Below are 26,746 nucleotides of genomic sequence, written 5' to 3'. Positions count from 1 at the left end.
CTGTCTGTCTTTTTTGCTTAAAGAATGTTTTGATTATTGATGAGTGTGTCAAAATCGGTTCTTACTGCAGAATGGATGAGTATTTGAATCTGGATTTTTTTAATCAGTTGGAACGAAGAGGCAAAAGGAGCGTTATTGAGTGGTGTATGGAGAAAAGTTTGATTGCAATATCGTATAAATGCCCAATTTGTGGAACAAATATGAAACTACTAGAGAGACGGTTTTGAGACGTATAGACGATTTTGAGTGGTGCGCAATGCCGAGCTTGTGCAACTCTGAGATTTTTTTTAAAGTGAAAATTGATCGATGTGCACATGGTCAAAGCCAATGCTGTGCGCGATGCCGAGTTTGTGCAATTCTGGGATGTTTTTTTAAGTGAAAATAGATCGATGTGCACATGGGCAAAGCCAATGTGGTGCGCAATGCCGAGGTTGTGCGCGATGCCGATTTTGTGCAACTCTGGGATTTTTTTAAAGTGAAAATAGATCGATGTGCACATAGGCAAAGTCAATGTGGTGCGAAATGCCGAGTTTGAGCAATTCTCTGATTTTTCGTTAAGTGAAACTAGATGGATGAGCATATGGATAAGGCTCCTATATACCAGGCTGAATCATCCGGCATTCGCGCTCCCAAGTGGGAGATTTAATGGCGGCTGAGTGGTTACGATGCAACAATTTTTTTTTTTTTTTTTTTTTTTTTTTTTTTTTTTTTTGTGTAAAATGGGCGGATGTAGAGCTATTAATTGTTCAAATCATTCACGGAAAGGTCATACATTGGTAAAATTTCCTAAAAATGAAGAAAGAAGAAAAATATGGGTAAATAATTGCCGAAGAGACAATTGGAAACCTGGTCCAGCGCTGAACTTTGCTTAGTAAGTATAATGTTAATTACGCCTTCATTTAGAGTTTATATCTTCTCTGATGTTTATAATGTGCAAGTAAAGTGAAATTCTTGTGTGCAATAACCTGAGTATCTGCTAATTTCTGTAATAATAGCTATAATTAAATTAGTCTAGGGTTAATGTACCCGTCGCCAAACATCGCCAATGTAGATGTTTTGAATATGGAAAAGAAATTTCTCTTCTAATATAAAGCGCGGATTTTGTTTTCCTGTGCTAATTGTGGAATTTATACTAATGTAACTTGAAAATCATTAGCATATTGAAATTTATTAAAAAATAAATAATAATTTGGAAAGTCAAGATAAAATCTGAATGTTTGCTAAAGATATATGTAACATTATACTATAGTTGCAATATCGTTGGAATGATATATAATTTTTTCTTTATTTTATAATCACTATTGTTAAAAAGTTAGATGAGTTGTTTATGCACGGTGCCCACTACTGTTTCTTGGTTAAAATAACTTCCAGAATTTTGACATTGACATCTGAAGTCAATAGAATAAATTGAATAGTGTGAGACAAAATATATATAATCTGACTTCAATAATTGCAATGATTGTGCAAGTTTATTTATAATCACAGTATTATACAATTTGGCAATGGAGTAAAGATTTAGAAATGAATGCAGAACATTCAAATTAGTATTTTCTTGTTTCTAATATATAGAAATATAGTCTATTTTCCAGTATAAAAGTTTTGCTTAAAAGTATGGGAAAGCAGATTTGTTTCATACATGATCTTTATAATACTGGTATGAAATGAATGAATTTTAATCTGTAAACAATTTTTTGTTAATATTGAAATGCGTTTCTTTGGGTACATTTTTAGGCACTTGTGGATCATGTCAGACAACATGCAATAGAAAAAAGATGTCCGTGTGCATAAATTTTCCCATTGTGTTACTTCATTTTATCTAAATTTCAAGGATAATTCTTTTCATTTTTATATGGCATGTTATCAGTATAAAAGCTAGTGAAAATAAATTGGTATGTGTATCTGTTTTTGAAGTATAATGCTTAAATAAAAAGATGGTGTGTGTTTCTTCATTTAAACAAAATTTCAAGGATAGTATTTTTCAGTGTTGTACGGTTTGTTATTTCTCAATGTAAAGTGTAACAAGGGAAAAAAAACTGGTATGGTATATCTGTTTTTTAAGCATGATAATTTCTTTAGTGATGCATATATATAGAGAGAAGGTGTTTGGTCCAACTGAAGTTATAATAAATCTAATTTTACTAGATCTCTCCCTCCCCTCAGGTGTAGAAAATTTTCAAGTGCAGAAAGTTTATTTGCAGAATTAATTCATTTCTGATAAACTTATTATCATTAATTTTTTATATAACATGTTATTAAGTTACACATTTGACTACTGTGTAATAAAATTGTATTTAGGGCAAAAAATTAACTATAATTTTGCATCTGGTGACTAATATCATATGCTTCTAAGAATATTACTTTAACTTTTTCCATAATTTTTGTATTTCAGGAACATGAAACTGTTATTTTGACATACTTAAATAATAAAAGTGTGTATCTGAATCAATTAATGGATACAAATATTTTACAGTTATTTTTAGAAGATATTTGCCATATCGCTTCTAATAATTCATAAAGTATGTTAAAATATAGGTAAATAATTTGGTGCAGAATTCAAATTTAGGGTTTAAAATATAGTCAATCATAAGACTAAATGATTTTTATTGTCATGATTTGCCTGGGCTTAATTAAGAATGTACTTTTCGCCCGGTGGAAATTGTCATCAAACTGTCCTGAACAGGCTTTTTGTTGATAATAACTTCCAGGCTTATCAGTACCTCCTTTTGAGTGGAGGGTATGCAAATATAGTACCCAATTTAAATTGCATTGTGATTGTAATAATATTGTGGTATTAAATAAGTGATTATAATTACAATTTAGGTAATTGCATTGTAATTATATTACATTGTATCTGTGAACTCTTAATTTCATTACTTTATGCAATTATGTTGTAAGTGCATAATCTAATTGCAGTAATATAATCTATTTGCAATTACAAAATAATTATAAATGCAGTTACATCTTAAATAGAGGCCATTTTAATACTTTTAAATTTTCGCAAGATAACTTCCCATTAAGGTTCATTTGGAGGAAACTATGCAAATACTAAAAAAGAAGTTATGCTAAATTTACATATTTTGTACAGTACTTTCTTGTTATAATGCTGTTCAATATATCTTCAATACTTTTGTAAATTTAACGACATTCTTTGCAATCACTGTGGTGCTTTAAAAAGAAGTTTCTTAGTTATGCTTTCTAATAAAAATGGGTTTAAAATTAAGTATTATGTATAATAACTAGCAGTTAAAAAAACTTGACTGCATGAAAATGCTGTTGCTGTGTAAAATAAAAAATAAGCTTTCTTTTATGCTTTGAAATGAATTACATGTGGTTAAGTCGTCCTTTTACAATTTAAGAATGTGGTTAACACACATTCTTAAATTGGACAGGTTTTATCTAAATTATTAGTATAAAATATATAAACTATGAATTACTTTGTAACATAACCCAAATTACAAAATTCATTCTATATACGTTCAAAGTTATTATCTTTTATGGAATAACTGTTTTTTAATTTAGGTAAAAATTGGATTTTTAGAAGTATTACAAATACAATGCAACACAAAGGTGATCTGATTGAAGAGGAAGGACTTTTTATTACGGTTTCTAGTTCGTATTTATATTACATTTGATGAAAAGCATCCAAAACACAGAATGCTGTACTTTCTTCTTCCATATATGTTATGAAATATTTCACACATTTAAAAGAAAGTGTTTCTTCAGAATCTTGCACAATTATTTCCATATACCTCAGACTTAAATGACAACATATTCTTAAGTTTTTTTTTAGTATGAATTTACAGTGTTTTTATTGAAATTTTTGTTAAAATGTCATTAAGATAAATTTATTTGCACGCTCTACGCTTTAACTATTTCCCCATTTGACACTATTGAAAGTTTTTATTCATATCTTATTTATTTTAGTCTGCTAACGAAACTGAAACATCTAAAGAATAAGTTATTTTGAATATGTTTACAATATATACGCGAAATTTTTACTTAAGTGAAAACGTCTATATACTATTCGACAATTAATAAATTATCCGAAAAGTTTATATGCTCTGAATGCCGCGCGTCTATAAAATAAAACTTAAAAAAAACAGCATACATTCAGCCAGCGTGTGCGATAAACGCGCCAAAATTGGCAGCGCGTTCACTCCCTCGCCAAGAGAGAAACGTTGGTGATTCAGCCTGGTTTAGAGGAGCCTTACATATGGACACCGAGTTTGTGGAATTCTTTGATGTTTTTCAAGCGAATACGGATCGTTGTGTAAAAGGGAAAACGAGGTTGTGTGTGATGCCGAGCAGTAATGTAACTTTATTTATGTGCAATGTTTAACATGTCGTTTGTGTATTTAAAATTTGTATTGTTGTTTTAATTGTGAATTATATTTAAGACGTCATTTTTCATTTAAATTGTATTTTTAATTTTTTGGTTTTGATATGTTTATAACGCTTTCCGACTTACGATATATATCGATAGCACGACGATCTATTCAACAGTAGCAAAACTGTAAACTTTAACCCTTGAAGTAACGTTTACCTCATATTTTAATACGTACTGTTTGGTATGGTAATTGCACTTGATAATATGACTTCATTGATAATATGTGGTGTGTGCGTATGTGAAGCATTGCTTTGTGTTCCAAGATTGTAGTATTTATTTTAGTGTATTATTTTCTTTCATTCTGAGAAATTAGATTTTTTTATTTATTAACGCGTAGAATTCTAGTATGCCTACACAGAATATGGCGTGATTTAGGAATTTTAGAAACTGATATGAAAGCTGTGTAATGATGTTCATATGCAATAAAAAATATTCTTTTTTTTATTAAATGTAAAGTTTGAAATTCTTAGAAAATAATGAAAAATTGTCTAATTATTGGTATGTAAGAAATTATGTCGTTACGTAGCAAGAAGGTAATTTGTAAAAATGAGAAAATTGAAATGTTCCACAATATGAATTTAATTTCTTTTTTTTTTTTTTTTTATTTGTATAAATGTTTTAATAAAAATCTTTGAAAACATTGAAGCTCTACAAGTATTAGAAACTGCGACTTTGTTTATCGTTTTAATAATTGGTAGAATTCGCTCACTGTATCATGGTAATTTTAAATATCAACAATTTATTATACTTATTATGAGTAACGCCTAAGCTTAAATGTTATAAACGTAAATCAAAAGTAAAGAATTTGATATTAATTTACAATAATAAACAATTTATTATTGTTATTTTTAAGAGAAAATAGAAAGTACACGTAGTGTAAATGCGAGACTACCATGACTACATTGTGACGTCATAAGCTTAGTCCCACCCATTTATGGACGTCACACAGCTCCTCCTACTGAACTTTGTTGATGCAGCCTATTCTGATTGCTTTTCATGAAAGCACGAGAATATTTTAATGGGATTATTAAAGTATCTGTAATAAAGAAAAAAAAAAAGTAGGTTAGAAATAAACAGTAAGTAAAAGGAAGATTACTAATAATGTATATTAACTATTGTATATATGTGTAATTTTGTGAATTGTGAAATAATGATATTTGTTCATTTTATAATTTAATAAATAAAAATTGTAAAAAAATTATATTTGTTCATTTTATAATTTAATAAATATTATGAAAAAGCTACGTACTTTTTAAAAAATTATTTGCACATTATTGCATTTAAGTTTTATTCATTATTTGAATCAATATATATAAGAATATAAAAGAATCGTATACATTTTACGAGTAAAATATTATACGCAGTATGAATGGAGATATGTTACTGTAAGATCCTAAAGTCTGGTAAATCCTAGGTTTTACCGGTAAAACCTAGCTTTTACCAAAGTAGCTTGTTAAAAGCTCGAAGTATGCTTTATTATGATTTTACTTCAGCCTTTGAGGTAAAACCGAGGAATTACCAATGCCTTCTGGTAAAATCCTGAAACGAGGGATTTAAATCAACCTTGAATAAGCCTCCGCACACAAATTCCGTCATGACACTTTTCTGTTCCTGCCTCTCCTTATTTGCACCATTCGCAGTCTAACTTGGACATAATTTAAACAAGTGTAAGCAGCTACGATCTAAAAAAGAAGAAGTTTGGGCGCACGTGCAGAATCGCCCACTTATCGATGTTCACATGGACAAAGTCAAGGGAGTGCGTAGTGCCAAGTTTGTGTAATTCTCTGATGTTATTTTAAGCAAAAATAGGTCGTTGTGTACATGGACACTGTGTTTGTGCAATTCTTAGACTTGTTATTTTCAAGTTGGCGATTTTGAGAAATGCACTAAGCAGGGGTGATTCTGCACTTTCCCTGAAGTTTGTGTCCATTTTTACATACTTTGCTTTTTTTATTTTGCTGATGGGAAATGAGTGATGTTATGCAGAAAAAGATTATGACATTTTGTCTGAATTTGTAAAAAATAAGCCTGATAACTGCTTTTATTTAACAAGTGAGAAATATGTGATGGAGAAACAAACAGTTCATTACAGAAGGTTGAAACGCTGTCGTATTCTAATTGGAGGAAAGGACAAACTTATAATATCACTATTTGCAAAAATCCTATATTATGTTACAACTGATGAAGTCTTCAACACAGCGCTCATATTGCAATTGGCCATGGTGAAAGAACTTGCATGAACTGAATCGTAAGTACAAGAATGTAACAGTAGAACCTATTTTCACATATTTAAGACTATGCGAACCATGTCAGAAGAAACAAAAAACTGTGAAAGATGGGATTGTAATTAAATCAGTTGTGCATAGTGAAATGAATTCTCGATGCCAAGTCAACCTAATAGATATGCAGTCCAATACTGATCATGATATGAAATTCATTTGAGTGCATCAAGATCATCTTACACAATTTGTCCTACTCCGATGTTTACACAGTAAAAGAATTGTTGAAGTAGCATATCACTTTCTGGATATTTTCATAGCTTTTGGAGCCCTGAGCATTCTTCACTCTGATAATAGGAGGGAATTTTGCAACCAAATCAAATCATAAACAGTTTATGTGAAATGTGGAGTGATATAAAAATAGCTCACTGAAAACCGAGACACAGTCAGTCACAAAGTTCTGTCAAATGGGTGAACCAAGATGTTAAGAACATGTTGGAAACAAATAAGATAGGAAATTGGTCAGAAGGATTAAAATTTGTTCAAAAATAAAAAACAAAGCATATCAGGAAGGATTCAAATGTTCATCTTAATGAAGCTATCCTGTGATGTCCTGCAAAGTTGTCTTATGAAGCTAGGACTTGCTAACTCAGTTTTGCCACATAATTTGATTAGTAACATGACCACTGAACAGGATTTAGAAAAAAGTTATAAGTATGTATTACTAATGAATGTGTGATTAATACAGAAAATGGGAAAACTAATCTCGAATCAACAGTTGATTTAGAATTGCAAGATAATAATAATGCATATGAAAAATAATCAGACATAACAATGGAAGCAGATACTAAACTTTGAATTGAAATGAAAGAACCAGATATATGCTCTGACACAACGGGTGCAATTATCAAGAAAACTCAAAATGTGAAAGTGTTTCGAGAGACAGTTAAGGAAGGACTTCAGAAGCAGGCAAAGAAGATGAAGACTGTGTCTACTAAAAACTTTCCGAAACCTACATTTGGACAAATACTTTTGGAAAAATGTTAAAATAAAAGTACCTGATATTGATAGATCAAAAATGGATCCAAAATCAATAATAGCCGTTATTAGAGATATTTAAGATGATGAGGTTTTATGTTTTTGATAGTAAGTTCGGTAAATTAAAATCGTTGTAAACAGGAAAGCAGTTTATTTTTTGTAAAGAAAAATTTTTTGAACATTGAAGAAGTTGGTATAGAAGAAGTAAGTGTTTGTGAAATAGTAAAAAAAAAAAAAAAAAAAAAAAAAAAAAATTCTTTAGTTGGGGTACAAGGACTTAGAAAATGCAGCTGTTAAAACAGGTGTACTACGAACATCTGTTTGTGCAAATCAGCTGATCTACTTTGTAAATCCAAATGCCATAACAATCAAACTTGTTGTAATAGGTAGTAAAGTGTATTAAAGTAGTAGTACTAAAGAAAAACATGCTACAGTTTTCTTATTTTTTTAGTTACGTGCTTATTTAACTCTACCTTATATGTTGTGGTATTTCAATTCCTAGGTTTTTAATCTTTTTTTTTTTTTTTCCTCGTTTTCAATCTTAGAACTTTGTATTTATCAAGTAATAAAACAGAAGCTGCTTACAGTATCATCTGTATTCAGGCTTACAGTACTGGATATTAAGATCTTTCAAGATTCAGTGTTATTCAAGTTTGGCATATTTGATAGTGAATACAAGTAAAATATGTTACGAATAAGAAATATTTGAATTTCAGTTATTATACTTGATACTCAAGTCATAAAAATGTTATTTATTCCTTGTTAGTTGAAATCATATTTTAGGATATTATGAGTTAAATTTCGTAAACTATATACTTAAAAAGAAAAACCTTTGAAAATTTGTCCTTAGGTGATAAAACAATATTAAAATATAGCATACAAGCATAAAATTAGAATTCAATATCCAAGCCAGAATTTAAATTACTAAAGTTTAAAATGCTAAATTTAAATTATTAAAGTTTAAAATAGTGTGAAAAAATTCTCATGTTATTTCGAGCTTCCCAATTATGTTTAAGTAGAGAATTCTTTGTTAGAGCAGGACAAAGAAGGAAGTGATCACTATCCATAAAGCCAGAATGGCAGAGATAATCAAGACTATTAAAAATTCCAGTCTTACTCATGTGGACAGCCCAGCAATGATATTCCACTGCTAATCAAAACACAACTATTGTATCTTCACAAGGGCACCAGTCTAGTAAATCATCAAAATCCTTGAGTTTTTCCCTCAATGTAAATTAAACAAAACCCTGCTGAATTTTAAGCTTTGTGGCTCAAAGTTTATCTGAGACATCTATGAAAGTCTAAGAATGTTGTTGAAACTTGAGTTGGAAATTTGTATCTCATGAGACATGCACAGTTGTCCAGTTCAGTATAAAAGTAACTCTTAGGGTTGTTTTTTTCAATGCCAGTCAAGGTGAAGAATCTGATTTTGCATTTGTTCCAATTTGTTCTTCAAATCCTCAAAGGCAGTTATTAATTGAGTGCTGGAATATTTCATAACAGTAAGTAGGTTTGTAAGTTGTAAATAAAGTGGAAGTCGCATATCCCCACCTTACTCCTGTTGTTTAATGACATTGAAAAAATTATTTATCTTTAACGTTAATTAAATACGGTCATACAGGTATAATTCCACTGATCATACAGGTATACAGGTATAATTCCTGTACATACAGGTATAATTCCACTGCGTTAATGCTGCAGCCATCCAAATTTTGATAGAGAACACCCCTGGGGATACATCTGAGTGTCTTCCGTTCCTTCTTTCCAACAAGCTACTCTAATAATTTTGTGGTTCAAATGTTCGTTAAGTTCGTAAAAACGTTATTGATGCTTCTTCTAGCTTTTCCACCAAAATTTGCATTAGTGTTATCCTCACAATAGGCAATGATTTTATAGTTCAAATTATTATTTTTTAAAATAGTATTTATTGAATCAAAAATTATTTCTGAAGTTTCACCCTGCAGTGAAATAAAATCTAATATTCTAATTTTAATTTCTGTTTCTAGATCAAAAAGTTTAACAATTGTGGAAAATAATTTTAAATTTTTGTGGTAGGAAGCATCTTAATATACGGATATAAATGTGCATTTAAAATCTAATTGTTTCTGCAATTGTGAAAACGAATATAGTCAAAAAACATTACAAATAATTGCTTCAGTTTTTGTCGTTGCTTCTGCAAATTTTTTGTCGTACAATGTTTTGATCATTTACGATGTACAATCAATTGATCTGAAACTTTGATTGTGGTTTATAGTGTGGAAAGCAAATAGCCCTTGAGCTAATGCTAGCTGTTCCTCCATTAACAATAGATATTCCTTGACGAGACGTAACGACGATGATCGAACACCACCGAGTAAATCTAACTCGTTACATCGCCTATTTTAGTGTACTCTGCATACATTTTATGTGTTTTTTTTATTTATGTATTTTTTATTTCTTTTTATTTACTATAATAATTAATAAATAATAGGTAATATATTTTAATGGTACATTTAAAATAAGAAATGCAGATGTTTTCTAAAAAAGCGGGACATTTTTAAAAATCTGTGGGTCACGGGATAGTCCTCCAAAAAGCAGGATTGTCCCACCAAAATCAGGACGTGTTATCCTAGTAATTTTGACATTAGTAATAATGAGAGCAATAATTGCATTGCTTTAGCATTTTTCTCTTCATAAAAGAAATTGAGTAATGTACTTCAACATTGATGTGATAAGATAGAATCCTTCTGTAAGTGATGCCAAAGAACTGAAAGATCTGCTAGAGAAAGGGGATAATTATTTTATTTTAGAAAATATTCACCAAATCATTGCATCAGGGACTTGCACTATGGAGATCATAATTAATTAATCATAGTGAAGAAAAAGACCATGCATTTTGCTTCTGTTTTAGCTGTTTTTCAGTAATAAAAAATCACTCTCTTATGATGCATATAAGGACTTGGAGCATTTACATCTGCCTCTGAAAGGAAATAAAAGACGTCTAAAAACCACCTGAAACCTCATGAGAGCTGGCACTAGAATCTGTACGGTCACACCAGATGACATTATTTAGAAATAGGGGCCCACCAGCGGCCGAGCGGTAAAGTCGCTGAACACTGGTAGTTCGGTCCAAGGTTTGAATCCCGCAAATGGGTTGGCTGCATGGCCGTTTTCGTGGTTTTACCCATGTGTAACGTGTATACGAGCCAGTTTACCTTAGAAAGTCCTCCACAAAGGCATCCCTCCCCTTAGGCAGATAGCCCTCAAGGCTTTGCCATAGTTAATTAACCTAACCTAACATTTAGAAATAGTTGAGATTACAACAAGTGGAAAAAAAATCTAGTGTTGAAAAGGCCTAATCGTGAATCCCATAAGACAGCGGTTCCCAACCGCTGTTCCGCGGCACACCAGTGTGCCGTCTGAAGCACTGTGGTGTGCCGCCGGGTCTGGGTGTCACGGTGCTGTTCGCCCGCTATAACTCCTTCCCGTCACTCCCCCCGCCAGTGTCATAGGTGGTCACGGCGCTGTGCAGTGCTATAACTCCTCCCCCTGCCAATCTTGACAAGTGTCCGCCGTGTCCCCGCCCCCATGAGACGCAGGCAGACGCCTCACACAGTGTCAGAGACACAACGGCTGCTGTGAGGAGAGAGACACTGATACTGCAGTGATGGACAAGTGTTTAAAAAGGAAAGAACTGGACTCTGAACAAAATCTGGAGCCAGATGAGAGCCCGAGTATGAGTGGGGGTCAAAAGAAAGCAAAGATAGTTAAATTCTCTGGCGCAAGGCAATATAGCGAAAGCTATATTTCAGTTGGATTTACTTTCACTGGAGATGAACACAAACCAACTCCACTGTGCGTGGTGTGTGGTGAAAAGCTAGCTAACAGTGCTATGGTCCCAAGCAAACTTAAACGCCCTCTCCAAACGAAACACCCTTTGCTTCAAAACAAGAATGTGGACTATTTTGTTCGCCTGCGTGACAACATGGAGAAACAGGCAACTTTTATGAGAAAAACAACAAAGGTAAATGAAAGAGCTCTTAAAGCTAGCTATCAAGTTGCTGAACTTATAGCCAAGACAAAAAAGTCGCACACTGTGGCAGAGACATTAATACTTCCTGCCTGCAAAGCTATTGTAGAGGAGATGCTCGGACCTGAAGCAGCAAAGGAAATAGCCAAAGTCCCTCTCTCAAACAACACAATTTCCAGGCGTATTAATGACATGTCTGCAGACATCGAAAGTGTGATTTTGGAAAAGATCCGTATCAGTGAGAAATTTGCATTGCAACTTGACGAGTCTACTGATATCAGTGGACATGCTCAACTCTTAGCTAATGTGCGTTTTGTTGATGGTGATGCAATTACAGAAAACTTCTTTTTTTTTCAAGGTATTGCCAGAAAAAACAACAGAAGAAGAAATTTTTCGGGTCACATCAGAATACCTTGAACAAGGAGGACTTAAGTGGGAAAACTGCACAAGTGTCTGCACCGATGGAGCTGCAGCCATGGTCGGGCGCACCAAAGGCTTTGTAAGCAGAGTGAAGGAAAGAAATCCAGATGTGATTATTACGCATTGTTTTTTACACCGCGAGGCCCTCGTAGCCAAGACTTTACCATCAGCCTTAGTTCATGTGTTGGATGATGTTGTGCGCATGGTAAACATTGTAAAGTCACGACCCATGAAAAGTCGCATATTTACAGCTTTGTGTGAGGAGATGGGAGCAAAGCATAAAACCTTGCTGTTTCATACGGAGGTCCGGTGGTTGTCGCGTGGCAAGGTCTTGGTTCGTGTGTATGAGCTGCGGGAGGAACTTAAAGTGTTTCTGACAAATGAGGGGTCAGATTACGCAAAGCAGCTTGCAAGTGATGAGTGGTGTGCAAGGCTGGCATACCTGGCAGATATATTTCATCATCTGAATGAATTGAACACCCGAATGCAAGGCCGAAATCAAAACCTGCTTACAAGTACAGATAAAATAAATGGATTCCGTTCAAAGGTGCAACTCTGGCATCAACACGTGAAAAGTGGCAATCTTGAAATGTTCCCACTCACCATGCAATGGCAAGGTGTTCACACTGCTGCACTGTGTGAGATAATAGTTAAGCATTTAAAAACTCTTGAGGAGAAGTTGTCATTTTATTTCTCTTCAGTCTCCACTGAATGCCTTGACTGGGTTAGGGACCCTTATAGCTCAGCATCAGTCGTTGGAAAGGAAATGACTTTACAGAAGCAGGAGGAACTAATTGAACTGAGACAAAATCGTGGTTGCAAGCTAAGATTTGCTGATCTACCTTTGGACAGTTTTTGGTTGGATACTGCCAAGGAGTTCCCCCTTCTGGCAAACAAAGCTATTTTGACATTGCTCCCTTTTACCACTACATATCTGTGTGAGATTAGCTTTTCAAGCATGATTGCTATGAAAACCAAATAGAGAAAGAGACTGAGAACTGTTGACGAAGAGCTACGTGTGTGTCTTTCTTCGATTCCAGCCAGAATATCAGCTTTGTGTTCGGCCAAACAGGCCCAGGTTTCGCACTAAAAGTATTTTATAATTTTCACTATTCTGTTTACTTAATATTTCATAATAAAGTAATTATAAAATAATTTTTTGTGCTTATTTGATTCCTATTCAAGAGAATTACTTTATTATAGTCAATATAGGCACAGAGTTAATTTTTTAACATTTTCTAATGGTGGTGTGCCTCGTGATTTTTTTCCCCGCGACAAGTGTGCCTTGGCCAAAAAAGGTTGGGAAACGCTGCCATAAGAAATGATTCACTTGTAATCTAAAATAAGAGACAGTAGATTCGATGCAATAAAATTATTAAATGTAGGCTTTAGTGTACAAAAGCATAGCAAAACATGTAATGGCCACTTCCCAAAGTTCAGCTGAACTTTTATATCCAAATTGTTACTGAAAATATCTAAAAGACTACTTTAAATAATTTCAGAAATAAACATTAAAGTAAGTTGGTTTATTTTATTTCTGGGACTAAATAAAAGAAAATAATTTATGCAGAAAAGCATTAAAATATAATGATTTATTTTGTTTCTGAGAAGATAAAACAGAAGAAAAGTTATGCAGTCAGGAATGCTAAGTAATGCGACATATTTTTAGATAATAGTCATTAAATGATATAAGCAAAATACATTATAAGGTTTCTTAATGTGGATGAAGGTATGTTCCATGTATAAAAATTTCTGAAAATTTCACATATGAAAATATATTCTGAAAATTCAATTTAAACTGAATATTTATATTAACAAACATTTATCAGATGCAAATATTCTTGTCGCAAACATGTGTGCTCAAAGTCATGACAATAGATACCACATGAAAAGAATACATTTAGGAGTTCCATAAATAATGTATTAGGGATTTGAAGCACAGAGCTGATTTTTATATTATCTCTTTACGATCTCTGAATCATAAGAACTGATTGAATTGGAAATAATGCCTCAACGTTTTCTGGTGAAAGGTCTAGAAATTATGTGTTTTTATAATTATAAATATCAATACATATTTTTGAGGTTACACTGAGGAATTTTTAAAACATATATTGCAATGCTGACTCTAACTAAGTAGAGCATTACGTAGATATTTTTTTTGCCTTAAGCAGAGGCATACCCCTATGTTTATTGAAATTAATGATATTTATACGCTTTCATATTCATTGAAGATAAATATTTCAAATCACAACATTCTAACACTTATAATATGTTCAATCATAGCTTTATATATTCAGAAAAATTATGTTACAATTAATGATCTATATTTATAAACTGAGAAATGTTTAAAAAATAGCAAATATCAAAGAAGCAGAATAGATAGCAATGTAAAAAATGCTGTACTAATTATGTAATTTTATATACAGTCAAAAGTCGTTAGTTTGGACACCCATAATCCGGAATGATCTATAATCCGGACCTCAAATCTACAAACTTTCTGCGCATGCGTCGCTTTGACGCATGCGCATAAGACCTTTACGGCTGCGAATATGCGTGTGCGCATGCGCATAATACGTTTACGCAAGCGCGTTTAATGTATAACGGACGGTATAAGCTAAGCTGAAATTATCTAATTCAGGTAATGTTGCAGATTGCGTTGTTCCTTAACCTTCGAATTGGATCCGGCTTATTATTTTTTGCAGACTGTTACAGCAATTTTATAAAAGTAAGCTTGAACTTTCGATTATGTCAAATAGAATTTCCGATATATATTTACTAATATGTAAAGGATCTACGAAGCGAAAGTATGTTTCGAAGTCCATTAAACCAAAAGTGGAATTGCTGCAAAAAACGGATAAAGGCATATCCTTTGATTATCTAATCATTCCGAAATATGTTTATCAATTTCACGCTGCTCTGCCGGGGAAGGGAAACGACACGGCGCGCAATGAATTGGAAGTTAATCTGTCAGCACTATCCTTATCTTCAGGGCAGATGTTTTTATTTTATTTGTCTTATAATTCCTTACTAAATGTAGTATTTTATCTCAATGTACTCCGTCTTTGATATGATTTAAATCAAATTCCTCCTCATTATAATTCGCTTCTGATAGTGAAGAAAGTGACACAGAGGTTATTGAAAACGAAAAAATTTCGATTGACAAATTAGTCGGTATTCTTGACACAGCAATTATAGGACTTGACCAGAGGAACTTTGTAACTGAAGAAGAAATTATGTCTATTTATAGAATTAAAGAGAAAGTATTATTACATAAAACGAAGCAACTTAAACAACTTACATTGAAAGAAATGTTTAATGTTTAATAAAAAAAACAAATAAATATTAAGCTTTTTTTTTGTCAATTTTGATATCCTTTAGATCATAATTGTTCTTTATTTCATAAATTACGGTTTCATATTTTTAATTTTATAACTTCTGCATGCCATCTTACCAGATTTGGGGGCGAATTCAAGTGCAACGCTTGTCATGGTAATAGTACTTGCATTGCAAAATCGGATTCAAGTGCAACGCTTTTCGGACACGCCTACTGAAAATACGTCACTACCATAGAGGAATTTTGCGGCTACTCCTGACCTGCCGCAACTCTTAACAGCGACTGTAAACAAGATGGCTGAAGTGATTTTGCTCAGACGTTTTGGGATTTAAGAGACAGTCGTAATGCTTTTGAAATGTCGGAGCGTGAATTCATCAGTTAATTCAGATTAAATCGGTTTGCTTCAATGAATTGAAACCTTTTCTGAAGGCAACTGCCAATGGATATTCTCTGCAAAGCAGGTTTGTTTTTACTTTAGATCAGCGGTTCCCAACCGCTGTTCCGCGGCACACCAGTGTGCCGTCTGAAGCACTGTGGTGTGCCGCCGGGTCTGGGTGTCACGGTGCTGTTCGCCCGCTATAACTCCTTCCCGTCACTCCCCCCGCCAGTGTCATAGGTGGTCACGGCGCTGTGCAGTGCTATAACTCCTCCCCCTGCCAATCTTGACAAGTGTCCGCCGTGTCCCCGCCCCCATGAGACGCAGGCAGACGCCTCACACAGTGTCAGAGAGACAACGGCTGCTGTGAGGAGAGAGACACTGATACTGCAGTGATGGACAAGTTTTTGAAAAGGAAAGAACTGGACTCTGAACAAAATCTGGAGCCAGATGAGAGCCCGAGTATGAGTGGGGGTCAAAAGAAAGCAAAGATGGTTAAATTCTCTGGCGCAAGGCAATATAGCGAAAGCTATATTTCAGTTGGATTTACTTTCACTGGAGATGAACACAAACCAACTCCACTGTGCGTGGTGTGTGGTGAATAGCTAGCTAACTGTGCTATGGTCCCAAGCAAACTTAAACGCCATCTCCAAACGAAACACCCTTTGCTTCAAAACAAGAATGTGGACTATTTTGTTCGCCTGCGTGACAACATGGAGAAACAGGCAACTTTTATGAGAAAAACAACAAAGGTAAATGAAAGAGCTCTTAAAGCTAGCTATCAAGTTGCTGAACTTATAGCAAAGACAAAAAAGTCGCACACTGTGGCAGAGACATTAATACTTCCTGCCTGCAAAGCTATTGTAGAGGAGATGCTCGGACCTGAAGCAGCAAAGGAAATAGCCAAAGTCCCTCTCTCAAACAACACAATTTCCAGGCGTATTAATGACATGTCTGCAGACATCGAAAGTGTGATTTTGGAAAAGATCCGTATCAGTGAGAAATTTGCATTGCAACTTGACGAGTCTACTGATATCAGTGGACATGCTCAACTCTTAGCTAATGTGCGTTTTGTTGATGGTGATGCAATTACAGAAAACTTCTTTTTTTTCAAGGTATTGCCAGAAAAAACAACAGAAGAAGAAATTTTTCGGGTCACATCAGAATACCTTGAACAAGGAGGACTTAAGTGGGAAAACTGCACAAGTGTCTGCACCGATGGAGCTGCAGCCATGGTCGGGCGCACCAAAGGCTTTGTAAGCAGAGTGAAGGAAAGAAATCCAGATGTGATTATTACGCATTGTTTTTTACACCGCGAGGCCCTCGTAGCCAAGACTTTACCATCAGCCTTAGTTCATGTGTTGGATGATGTTGTGCGCATGGTAAACATTGTAAAGTCACGACCCATGAAAAGTCGCATATTTGCAGCTTTGATGAGGAGATGGGAGCAAAGCATAAAACCTTGCTGTTTCATACGGAGGTCCGGTGGTTGTCGCGTGGCAAGGTCTTGGTTCGTGTGTATGAGCTGCGGGAGGAACTTAAAGTGTTTCTGACAAATGAGGGGTCAGATTACGCAAAGCAGCTTGCAAGTGATGAGTGGTGTGCAAGGCTGGCATACCTGGCAGATATATTTCATCATCTGAATGAATTGAACACCCGAATGCAAGGTCGAAATGAAAACCTGCTTACAAGTACAGATAAAATAAATGGATTCCGTTCAAAGGTGCAACTCTGGCATCAACACGTGAAAAGTGGCAATCTTGAAATGTTCCCACTCACCATGCAATGGCAAGGTGTTCACACTGCTGCACTGTGTGAGATAATAGTTAAGCATTTAAAAACTCTTGAGGAGAAGTTGTCATTTTATTTCTCTTCAGTCTCCACTGAATGCCTTGACTGGGTTAGGGACCCTTATAGCTCAGCATCAGTTGTTGGAAAGGAAATGACTTTAGAGGAGCAGGAGGAACTAATTGAACTGAGACAAAATCGTGGTTGCAAGCTAAGATTTGCTGATCTACCTTTGGACAGTGTTTGGTTGGATACTGCCAAGGAGTTCCCCCTTCTGGCAAACAAAGCTATTTTGACATTGCTCGCTTTTACTACTATATATCTGTGTGAGATTAGCTTTTCAAGCATGATTGCTATGAAAACCAAATACAGAGAGAGACTGAGAACTGTTAACGAAGAGCTACGTGTGTGTCTTTCTTCGATTCCAGCCAGAATATCAGCTTTGTGTTCGGCCAAACAGGCCCAGGTTTCGCACTGAAAGTATTTTATAATTTTTCACTATTCTGTTTACTTAATATTTCATAATAAAGTAATTATAAAATACTTTCTTTGTGCTTATTTGATTCCTATTCAAGAGAATTACTTTATTATAGTCAATATAGGCACAGAGTTAATTTTTTAACATTTTCTAATGGTGGTGTGCCTCGTGATTTTTTTCCCCGCGACTAGTGTGCCTTGGCCAAAAAAGGTTGGGAAACGCTGCTTTAGATTATGAAAACTGAAATACTTCTGGAAATGTTTCCGAATCAAAGACTATGCTTAAATGACCTATTTGAGAATATTATATATTTTTATACGTAAACACACAAATTTTTAATGTTATTGTATCAGGATTCTTTCTTTTTCATCCCGTTTTTTTTTCGTAGTAATGATCGAAATCGTTAATTACTGCGAATTTTGGAATGCAGTAATAATATCACCATTAATTTATCGTTTTAATTACTCTAAAACGTAATCTCGGAGAAACTGTTTCTCTAACAGAAATTATGCATATGCCTGTCTTTGAGATATATATATATATATGTATATATTAGGGATTAGTTTTTTGGAATATTATATATTTTTTCATGGTTTCATGGTCAATATTATATATTTTTTCATGGATACGTGCATTTAATTTACATATGCTCTCAGAATTTCAATGATATAGTAAATTAATTCGCAGCAATAATTAATCTTTGATATGTATGCAATTAAAATTTCATAATTTAAATTAACTTTATATGAAGAGAGAATATTTGTTAAATTCAAATTTAATTCTTTGCAGCAATGGCGCATGAGAATTATTTAAATTTAACTTTACTTTTTATTCTTATGAAACAATGTATATATATATTCTGTAACTGTAGGGAGAAAAGCATGAATTTTTCTCATCTGTTTAAACAGTTCCCATGTGTAAAATAGTATTTCATCCCCCAAAATATTAGTTAATTTTCTCCTAATGTATAATGTCTTGCCTGTTCGTACAGTGTGATTAATGTCATGGTAATTTTGGATACTTTCTATAGATCTTGCATAATAACTACACATGTAAGTTATATACACATTTGTAAATCTCTTATGATATGAAAAGTTATTGCAGACTTTCACATAAATATTAATAACTTGATATTCTCATAACAGGTGACTTACCTTACTTCCGTAGACCATGAGCAGAATTAAATAAACTTATAAGGTTATCATACTAAATTACATGAAAAGCAGCATGACATAAATAAATGCAAAGAAATTAAATGTATTTACTGTACTAATAGATTATTATATTACACGACATTGGCTTTGCCCATGTATAATGGGAATGAAAGCCAGTTTTCCATAGAAAGTCCTCTACAGAGGCATCTGTTTTCTTAAGCAGATTGCTTTTACCACATTTCAGTGACCTTGATTTAAGAATGAAACTGGATAATATTTTCTTTCTGCATGAAATGTGTTAACTGAGTTTTAGAAATGTAAGCCATCTTGCAGTTACTGTGATAATACTAATTTTTGGTACCTCCATATTATACCATCAACCATGAAAGTTGTGCCAATTGCTGCTGTGGAATTCCGAGCCAGACATTTGTATACAGCAGTTACAACAAACCATACATCCGTCTCTCTGCAGAATACATGAAATAGCCCTGCTGTGAAAGTATTGGACCCACTTCATGAAAAAACATTCGTTCATTACTACTGTTTTATTTGCGGTCAAATTTTACCAAAAGCTCATTTTAGAATGCTATGAATACAAGTTGTCTACAGGTAATTGTTCCAATTTCTTACTGTTTTGTTCGCTATTTCCACATACAGTAGATGTTAATTCTCTCGACCAGCTGTAAAAGAACTGGAGTGCAATCACAAATGTGATTCTACCTAGCTTACCAAGAATTATTTTGGGTTACATTCAAATGAAACCGCAGATGTTGCGAGTGTGGTGTGATATTAATTTTTGTTTTGTCTTCATTAACCGGAAAAATAATTTTTCCATTAATGGTCAAAAGGTAAGAAATATATGATAATAAGTATAATGTTATAGTCATTTCAAATTGCTACGAGAATGTTTTATTATTATTATTATTCAAATAATAATAACAAAAAGCTATCTATACTATAATTATAGTGAAGTATTGATTTTAAATAATACAAAAGCTTTTAGAATCACCTATTTACTACAATTTAATGAAAAAAGGGTAGCTATAATGTTTTTTTTTTTTTTGTTTGTTTGTTTTAACGTTTTATTGCATATTTTTAATAATGAAAAAACAGTGACATATTTTTGTTAAAAATGGAAAGTAAACTCCTTCAAGAGACTGATTTATTATATCAACTATATTTAATGTTAAAAATCTGTGTATTAAAATTTCAGATGAAACTTTCTTTTGACATAGGATTTATGTTTTTCTAGGTATGGGATGCTGGTCTGAGAGTTCTCTATGCTGTAGGACAATGGCCAGGCAATACTCATGATGCATTTATATGGAGTTTGAGTGGAATCGAACAAAATGTAGATAGTATTTTGTCGCATCGTGCATATCTTTGGGAGATAGTGGATTATAATCCCATTTTATCACGGGAATATCTCTATAATGAGAAGCACAGAAAAGTTCCTGCAGCTATAGAGATCAAATCAAGATTTAGGGTACTGTACGTTACTGGTGGAACACTATTGTATTCACAAAGCAAAATATGTAAAATGGTCATATCTGGTGGCTATTTTACATAATATATGCTTAACGTATTGTGTTGAAAATCCTGAGATTGATGTGTTTGAAGATGAGTTGGTACCTTCAGAAAGTTTTCAGTCAGTGCATGTTGAAATTGCATTGCACAATGAATTAATTTTAAATTTTGAAACTCGATAATAAAAACCCAAAGTGGGCAACAATGAACCTCTGGCAAAGGTGAAACCCCTTCACCGATAATAAAGAATATATTATGAAAAAATTACTTTCATAATATATTCTTGGGGACCCACAAGCCATGGTTTATATTTGAACCTGTAACTAAATTCACAACCCTAACTGATTTTAATTGATTATAATAATCCTAAATAATTTTTTTTGTCCTTGTTTCAAATGCATACTGACAACTTTTATCATTACTGTTCTTCCCTCTGAATTTCTGTTTCCATCATTTATGTTTAAAAACTCTTGACTACCAGAAATAACTTAATAGACTCGATATATATATATTTGAGTGTTGGTATGCCAGTCATGATTTACAATAGTAAGTTACTATGAATTAGCATTGCACTTAATTTATCTCAAACTTAGCAATAAGATTTACTGCATCAAAATTCAGTTTATTCCAAAACGTTAAATGTTTCCCTTCCGTGAGACAAGATAGAAAATTTCCATGTGACAATACACATTTAATAGCATAAGAACTTCATGCTTATTTATTATAGTACAAGTTAAAACTGACATATTCTGTCAAAGATATTTAAATGTATTTCCTAAAAACAATTATTTCACTCTATACTGTTTATGTATACCCAGGCTTCTTGGTGGTGGGCAAAACAAATATTGGACAGTTCAATTTTCCTTCACCATTCCTGTGAGCGTATTCTTCGATTAAGCAGGGTTTTGCTGCAATTCCTGATTAGCATAATATGTAAAGAATAAACAGCCTATGATTTATGCCTCCATATCCTCTTGTATTATTTAAAGAACATACATTTTTCCTTTAACTCTAGATTTTAAAACATTAAAGTAAGGGAAAGATTGTTTGCTCAATTTAGATTTATATCATAATTACGCATTCACTATAATAACTTACTGCATACTTACCTCAGTGGGTTTGCCATTAGAAGAAATACATTTAAGTAAAATCATGAGCGTATAATAAATTGTTTTTCAGCCAAAAAAAGAGAAGGGGAAAATAAATACAGTCTGATTCACTTAATTTTGTAGTAGGCGACTCAACATTGTTATTGTAAACTAGACATTAGCCATACTTTAATAGTTGTCATCTTTCAGTTACTCTTATTTTAGAACTTCGAAATTAGAATGCCAATTTTATCTGCCATTGTTATGGAGCTCTAGGATATCGAATGTTATTTCTTCAATGATAAAAAGAAATGAAATTTTTAACACCACATCTCATTCATATAACTTATTAACATAATTGAAAAACAATTTAATTCATTTCATGTTATATCTGAAAATTAAAATTTGTAATACATTGACTAGATTCTTACAGGTCTTATTCCCATTTCCTCCAGGAAAAAGATAATTGCTGTTAAAATGCATAAATATTTTCACGAGACTTATAATAGTGGTATTAAAATTATTATAATGTTTATGTCATATAATGGATCTGTGAATTTCTTTTAAATAATTTTCATAATCACAAATTTAATAAAATTAAGAAAGTAGTAAATTTTACAATTAAAATATGAATCCCGCACTGCAGAAATCTATACAAGAATGAAAACACTGTAATATTTGAAATGCATGATATATTTTTTTAATAACTTAATAATTATATTTTGATTTTCTATGACAGCAGTCTGATTTGCATCTGATTGCTTATACAAGTCACATATTTCACACAGTACATTAATATATTCTTCTGCGTTTTAATTATTTCCTTTTCTGCAGCTGTAATATCATCTCTCTTCCTTTTTTCTCTTCGGTCTCCTGCTTCGAATAGTTGAGCTTCTATCTGAGGGAAAATTTTAAAATATTCATTCAAATTCAAATATTCTTAATTTTTATATTTCATAATATAAAACACTTTTTATAATTAATTAAACAATGAAATTTCTCTAAAAAGGAACAATTCATAATAGTGATTTCTTTAACTTTCAATTTTTTTCCCTTTATAATTTTTAATACTGTTTATAGATCAAGAGGATTTAATGATTATTATTTTAAATTCTTAAAATCTTGTTCTTAATAATAGACATACTCTGTATGTAATGTTCACAATAAAGAATTGAAATAACTCTTTTGTATGAGAAATATTAATTTACATCTGTTATAATTAATTTATACCAGCGGTTCTCAGCCGGTGGTACGCAAAGAAACAAAGTATTTTTAACTTTTAAATTCAAAAATCTCATAAAGAAAAGAATAGTTAATAGAAATTTCCTTTGATTGAAATTGACTCGAAAATTTGGAAAATGACACACTTGTTAACATTTGGCTGAACCGAAAAAACGAATTTAAAGTCATTTCAAATAAAGCTATCAAATTTGTATTGTCTTTTCGCACAACCTGTTTGTGTGAAAAATGATTTTTTCCATGTTAAATTTGAAATATAAATACTCACCAAAATAAAAAGTGGATCCTAATTTACCATTAAATGAAATAAGAGCAGACATAAAGAAATTAAATATTAAAGTATTATAACTGAAATTTTGATAATCAAGTGAATAATTAATTTAATTTTGATAATTAAGTAATCATCAGTTTTTAATCTAATAGTTTTTTATGTGTACATATCTAATACAAAGAGTGTGCAAATAGCAATATATATATATGATTTTAATATTTCTATTGAGGAATTGAAAAATAATCATTGTAAAATTAGTGGTGGTATTAATGTTTTTCAGTTTTTGCTTAGATGGTACACTATAAGTCAAAAGGTTGAAAACCGCTGATTTATACCATTAAAGTTTTTCTGTTGGGAGGAAAAAGAAAAGAAGAATCCAGAAAACATTAGATTTTATGTAATAGATACAAACTTGTCATTCCTAAATGTCATCCTCGTGATAAAAGTGTGGCATTTTCTAATGTAAAAAAGAAAAAAGCATAAAATAAGCACAATTTACTCAACAATCTTGACTGAAATATACATGCTTTCAGAGATAGCATAAAGTAAGAAAAGTTTACTCAACAATCTTGATTGAAATATACATGCTTTCAGAAATAGCATAAAGTCAGAAAACGTTTACTCAACAATCTTGATTGAAATATGCATGCTTTCAGAGATAGCATAAAAGAAGCACAATTAACCTCAACAATCTTGATTGAAATATACATGCTTTCAGAAATAATATACAAAGCATACTGCATAATCAAAGTTATGAGTATACATACTACGAGATACTATACATGTTTATAGTATACCATGTTCCTGTACACCTAACACCTTGTCCACAATTTTCTATACAATTCATTAAAGATAGTTCCTGAAACATAACTGACTTAAGAGAAACATGCATACTTCTAATTTATGCACGATAATTTGACAAACATTGATTTCAGGTAAAGAGCTACATGTATTATATGAAAGAAAGAATGAATAAGTGTAATTTGCCTTTATCCTACAAATACTTAAAAACATTTACATTAAAAAAAATGAATTATACATAATCGTAGCAAATTTTTAATGAAAAACAAAACAAGAGTTGAAAACTTAATGCAGTTTTCGTCAACATTTTACTCTCTTAAAATTTATATAAATGTATAGAAACTTGAAATGCATACCGCATTTGGCTGGAAAACTTGTGGTATTGTACTACACTCTAGGGAAAGGGAAAAAGTATACAATGAAGCAATCATAAGAATAAAAGATATTTGCATATTATTGAAACCACCTTAATAAAAGTTACCAAATTTTCAAAAATGTGCCAAACTCTGGCAATGTTTATGCATCAAAATTTTTCAGGTAACATGCTCATGACAATTTTTCATTCAAGCAATGTCACCATTTTCATATGTGTTCCTTATGTTGTATTTCAAGTTCCAATGGTTTTTAGATACGAATAGTTGTTTTAGATTAATTTCAGATTTAAAATACTGCTTGTGGAGCTTACCATCAAAAGAAGAAGCTGTGTTAAAAGTTCTGCAGGAATAGAATATTTTAGTACAAAAATTTCTAATGGAAACAACTATGAGATGAATTTGGTACATAGACAAGGCATGCAGTATCAAGTTTATGTAATTCTCAGAATTTTTTTTTTTTTTTAGTGATAACTGATCACTTGGCACAAGCAATGAAGAACAGTGCTAAAAAATTAGACAAAAAATTTGTGGAAAATGTATTTTTTTTAAACTATCATATAATTTTTATTTAATAATTCAAATTAGTATTTTAAAATTTGTTAAATGTTTTTTCCCTTTGCTATGTTATAACGTTTTGCCAACTTAGATAAATATTGATAGTTTGGTTATGCTAAAAGCAAGCTGCAAAAACAACGTACTTCTTCTGATAAGTATTTTTCTCTTTTCATTTATAAAGACAACCAAACTGATCCAGGTATTTGTGTTAATATGTAAGTACCAAAAAATATTGAAGAATGCACAATGAAAGATGGCAACCAGTACGGTAAAAGATATAATTAATATATGAAATGAAAGAAATCTTATTAAAAGACGACTTTCATTATCAGCAGAGAAGCATGACACAGTTACAGTAAAGAAATTAAGCTTTTGTTTCTGCACTTGTAGCTTTTAATAGCAAAAAATTGTTTTTTGAAATTTTATGAAATAAATAAATTTGAACATAACTGATATCAAACGAGAATGGGTCCAAACTTTCACTTAAGAAGCAGAAGTGTACAGTAAATGCACAATATAATAAGCAGAACACAAAGCATAATTTATAAATTAAACCTTTACTCTGGATGCATATATTACATTAATATCATATTAGAATTAGCACTTACTACAATTCAGAGTTTCATATAATTTTTATTTATTGTATTATATTGAAATACCTTTAATTTCATTTTTATATTTTCCCAACGATGTACAATATAAACCTTAAAACTGCTCTTAACCGCTGCATCACATAATGAATGTCTAAGGGAAGGAATGTCTGCATGGAAAACTAAGGAAAACTTAGTATTCATGTTATACATTGAAAAAATGAAGAGAACACTCAGGCAGCTAGCTTTTTCACCTAGATTTAAAAAGAGAGAATGAGATAGCGGTGTTCAGCAGGCTTATCTGCTTGCACATAGATGGGCTTATTAATTACTATATAATTCAAGAACTAGTTAAATTTCATATGGTAAACATGCCTACTGTCACTGAAGAATCATGCATTTGCATTGAACAATAAAAATATAACACAAATTTGAATTTTAAACTGAACTTACTATTAGAAGAATAAAAACAAATGCTGTAATTTGAAAATGGGAAAAAATTGTGGTTTATATTTAAAAAAGCAAGTATTTTTGTCTGAAAAGTAAAATATATTTTACACACACCTGTTGCTCTAGATTACTTTGGAGGGAATCTATAGGATAAAGTAAATAAAGTTGTACACATTACATTACATGTCTGTATATTTCCTTCGTTTTCAGGACTGGAACACTTCGTTACACCACACTACAACGCAGTAAACACTTGACCATAAGCTCAGAGGAATCATGGGAACTGATGTTTTTTGTTTACATCGACACGCAGTCTCATTGGATACTGATGTAGTTTATCGGACAAGCTCTCCTGGCACGAGAGCAAACCAGCTCCCCAGTGCAATTTTGACGTCATCAGTTACCAGAGCGGTAAAGCGTTGCACTTGAATTCGACTTTAGCAGCCGATAGCAGGAACGCCTCTTGCGAGCTAACATTTGCAATTTATCAGAGCGTTGCACTTGAATTCGCCCCTTAATGACATGTCTGCAGACATCGAAAGTGTGATTTTGGAAAAGATCCGTATCAGTGAGAAATTTGCATTGCAACTTGACTAGTCTACTGATATCAGTGGACATGCTCAACTCTTAGCTAATGTGCGTTTTGTT

The 26,746-nt window shown here is 32.4% G+C and overlaps 2 protein-coding genes and 1 long non-coding RNA gene across 3 annotated transcripts; 2 read left to right on the top strand and 1 right to left on the bottom strand.

Annotated features, from left to right (window-relative positions):
* The first annotated feature begins 11,290 nt into the window (after nt 1–11,290).
* On the top strand, nt 11,291–13,055 carry LOC146993801 (zinc finger BED domain-containing protein 5-like). Its single transcript, XM_085826243.1, has 3 exons — nt 11,291–11,959; nt 12,012–12,711; nt 12,775–13,055. The coding sequence occupies exons 1-3, from the start codon at nt 11,291–11,293 to the stop codon at nt 13,053–13,055; spliced, it is 1,650 nt and encodes a 549-aa protein (XP_085682369.1).
* A 3,441-nt stretch (nt 13,056–16,496) lies between these two features.
* Nucleotides 16,497–17,336, top strand: LOC146993800 (SCAN domain-containing protein 3-like). Its single transcript, XM_085826242.1, has one exon. The coding sequence runs from the start codon at nt 16,497–16,499 to the stop codon at nt 17,334–17,336; it is 840 nt and encodes a 279-aa protein (XP_085682368.1).
* A 5,159-nt stretch (nt 17,337–22,495) lies between these two features.
* On the bottom strand, nt 22,496–26,330 carry LOC146993799 (uncharacterized). The gene is made up of 2 exons (XR_015043809.1): nt 26,213–26,330; nt 22,496–22,716 (listed from the first exon to the last, which is right to left on the bottom strand). It is a non-coding gene; the product is annotated as an uncharacterized LOC146993799 (long non-coding RNA).
* Nucleotides 26,331–26,746: the final 416 nt, after the last annotated feature.

The sequence above is a fragment of the Stegodyphus dumicola genome, chromosome 11 (genome assembly GCF_044657685.1).
Source record: "Stegodyphus dumicola isolate Sdum_Otavi_A_Nest chromosome 11, ASM4465768v1".
NCBI lineage: Eukaryota > Metazoa > Arthropoda > Arachnida > Araneae > Eresidae > Stegodyphus > Stegodyphus dumicola.
The sequence above is the reverse complement of the archived record's forward strand: the minus strand, read 5'-3'. Positions and strand labels throughout refer to the sequence as shown.

Coding starts and splice junctions, on each gene's coding strand:
- LOC146993801 (XM_085826243.1), top strand. CDS start 11,291: ATGGACAAGTGTTTAAAAAGGAAAGAACTGGACTCTGAACAAAATCTG. Junction 11,960..12,011: donor ATGCTCAACTCTTAGCTAAT/GTGCGTTTTGTT, acceptor TTTTTTTTCAAG/GTATTGCCAGAAAAAACAAC. Junction 12,712..12,774: donor TGTTCACACTGCTGCACTGT/GTGAGATAATAG, acceptor ATTTCTCTTCAG/TCTCCACTGAATGCCTTGAC.
- LOC146993800 (XM_085826242.1), top strand. CDS start 16,497: ATGGAGAAACAGGCAACTTTTATGAGAAAAACAACAAAGGTAAATGAA.